Source organism: Rhea americana, unplaced genomic scaffold (assembly GCF_003343005.1).
Source record: "Rhea americana isolate MKP2758 unplaced genomic scaffold, rheAme1 scaffold_122, whole genome shotgun sequence".
In the NCBI taxonomy this organism is placed as follows: domain Eukaryota; kingdom Metazoa; phylum Chordata; class Aves; order Rheiformes; family Rheidae; genus Rhea; species Rhea americana.
This window is the reverse complement of record NW_028185284.1, coordinates 2,772,112-2,775,060: the sequence shown is the minus strand read 5'-3', so window position 1 is coordinate 2,775,060 and position 2,949 is coordinate 2,772,112. Positions and strand designations below refer to the sequence as shown.

Below are 2,949 nucleotides of genomic sequence, written 5' to 3'. Positions count from 1 at the left end.
CGTCTCCCTCCAGATGCCAGTGCCGGATCCAGAAGGCCGTTTGCGTATTTGCTTGCCATTTTGCTGTTTTTAGTCTCCTTCTAGGGGGGTTGAGGTCATGTGCTTGGTTGGTTGTTTTTTTTTCCGGAGTGTGTTTGGAATTCCTTTTCTTTTTTTCTTTTTACCCTTCTTGTCGGGAAGCGTTTCCTGGCTCCGCTCCCTGGCAGAGTGAGGCCGGCAGTGCTGCTTGGATCATCTCTGCTTTCGTGGTGGCGGGTCCCTAACTTCAGAGGGGGGCAGCGGGCAGTGCTGCCGGGCTCCGGGCTGCGCAGGGCTCCCCGCTAATCCCCACGCGTCCTTCTCCCTCGGAACAGTCGTATAAAAAAAAAAGCAGCACCAACCCACAGATTTTTTCTTTTTTTTTCTTTTTAAGCTGTTCAACATTTAAATATTAGTTCCGTCCTAATAGCAAGTGTTTTTCCTTCATCTGTGTCTGCTTCCCCAGAAGAGTTTTATTTCTCTGTTTGTTTCTGTATGAATTTTAGACACTGATCTGAAAAGTCCTCCTGTCCGGTACTGTATGTTTGAGCCTAACCAATGTGAACTTTACRGAATAGCTATGGGAAATGTTAGCTGGTGACTGCGTGTGGGAAAGACGTGGCTTGGGACTGCATTTCCGTTTGCTCTGGGAACTGGGAAGTACTGCGTCTTGATTTGAGAAAATGAAATGTCTGCTGTGAATTATTGGTTGGAAATGTTGAGAGGGGTTTCCATTAGATAATGTTTACATACCTCACCTGACGAACCTTTGAAAGTGTATATAAAAAATAAAATAAGATTATATTAAGTTGCTTTAAATCAATATGTATAGCTATAAGAGCTGGGTCATTTGAACTTTGAATATGTATCAACTCTCTAAATGTTGACACTTTGTGAACTCTGTGCTCCCGTCTTTTATTTCCTACTAGACTATCATCGAAGAGGTTGTGTTCTTGTTACAGGTCCCTGACTCAGATTTGAACTCCTCAAGGATTCCCACCACCTTGTTTTCTTTTWTTCCTCCATTGTTGATATTCACCCTATGAGCTTTCTAAAGGTCCGTATTTTATTGCAGCTTATTAAACGTTTCTTTGATATCAGAGTTTGTTCGGCGTGATAACTGGGAAAGAGCGAAGGTGAGTGTGGGCGCAGACGGGGCAGCAGTGGGGTGGGGGGGGGAGGCTGAGACCTCCCCATCTCCCGAGCAGAGGCTGCAAACGCCTGGCAGAAACGTCAGTGCTCCCAGGTGGGTGCCTGAGCTGGCGGGGGCCCCGTTCTGCCCCGAGGGGCCTCGCTTCGTGTGGCCCCTGCTTCAGGGTTGTCACCGCGGGGTCGGGCTGGCTCGCTCCCGTTTGGGAGAGGGGCCGTGGGGAAGGACGCTCCACGCTCAGCTGGGATGCTTCTGCTAGGGGGTTCTCTAGCGGGCCGCTCTTAAAAGTGAAGTATTGGCTCAGAGCAAAGGATTCAAGGATTCGTCTCCCTTGGGTGTTTCTCAGCCCCCTGCCCCAAGAAGGAAGAAAGACCTATTGCACTGGAAGTCTTACTTCGCCACTGGCTGGTTCTGCACGAACTGGCTTTTGCAGCAGCTTTTTGTCTCTTCCAGCTTTCTGTGCTGCTGCCTGGGGGCTGCCCCGCGCCCCAAGCACAGGTCAACAACGTGCTGCAAAAAGGAGGAGCGAGTGGTGGCCACCGAGCAGCTGCGCAGACCCTGCCTGCCCCCCCCCTTGCTGCCCTGGCCCCGAGGGGAGCAGGAACCATCCCCCAGCCCGGTCTAGCCTCGTTGCCCCCGCTAAGGGGAAAAGCTTGCTGGGGGAGAGGGGGAAGTGAGAGAGCCGGGTCTCTGGCACAGCAGGTTGGTATTTCTCTATCCGCGGAGGCCGCAGGGATCTCGCTGCCCGGCTTTTGCACTGGCTGGGGCCRATGCTGCCTTTGCCACATCCTCCTTGCCGAGCTCAGTTCCTCCCTCCAGCTCTGCCCGCTGCCCTGGCCACCTCGTGCTCCCTCGGGGTTCACAAGTGCCCAGTTGACCCTCAGCTGCTCCGTCCTACGGCACGAAGCGGGCAGGCAGCGATTCCCCCCCAGCCCTGCCACCTCCTCGCATGCCCGGCACAGCCGGGGCTGCCCTCCTCCTCCTCCTCCTCCTCCTCCCCGCGGGGAAAGAAGAGGCCGGGCCGCTGAAGGAATAAATGTCATGTTCACATGGAAGACAACATAGACAATATCAAACATCTCCTAAAACAATACAGCCTCTGCTAGCAAAAGGGTGCTCAGCGCCTCCCTCACCGGCCTAGTACAAACCAGCGTCTTCGACAGTGACACACACAAACCCCACGGGCCCAACAAAGCCACGGCCACTTTCCTGCCCAGTAGCATCTGTCAACGAAAAGAAAACGTCATCTGTTGACCCAAACATATAAAAATACTATAACAAAATGAAATACAAATATATATTAGAATCTGTAAGTATTCTGTATAAAGAGATACTTTAGCAGTTAGCTTACAGCGAGAACAGAAACACAACACAACCGAGCCCGGTCTTGGCCACGGGCAAAATGAGACGCGTCCCGGGTCCGTGGTGCAGCGCAGAGGGGCTCCGTGGCCGAGACACGTCCCTGAGGCGGCGGACACGTCCCGGCGGCGGCGGAGGTGGGCACAGCACCCTCGGAGCCGGCTGCACCCAGCGGCGATGCCCAGGGCGCAGCCGCACCAGCGAAGGGGCGGCGCACCGGCGTCCCCGGTCGGTGCACGGCCCCCTGCGTGCTGCGCAGTGCGTGTCCCCCCGCCCCCAACGCCGGCCCAGCGTGCCGCAGCGCTGCAGGGGCACTGCTTGGGCACAGGAGCCCCCCCCGGGGCAGGGGCTGGGGGAGTGGGAGGGAGGAACCTGCCCCGGCGGCACCGCGCACCTCTGCCTCGGGTGTCTTCAGCCCGAGC

At 55.4% G+C, this 2,949-nt stretch overlaps 1 protein-coding gene across 1 annotated transcript in view; it reads right to left on the bottom strand.

Moving 5' to 3' along the window:
- Window positions 1–2,305: 2,305 nt before the first annotated feature.
- Window positions 2,306–2,949, bottom strand: part of SLIT1 (slit guidance ligand 1) — a 36,451-nt gene continuing 35,807 nt past the window's right edge. Inside the window, exon 38 of the mRNA XM_085325696.1 lies at window positions 2,306–2,391. Within this exon, the coding sequence (XP_085181822.1) occupies window positions 2,306–2,391 (86 nt within the window). The remainder of the gene's footprint in view (window positions 2,392–2,949) is intronic.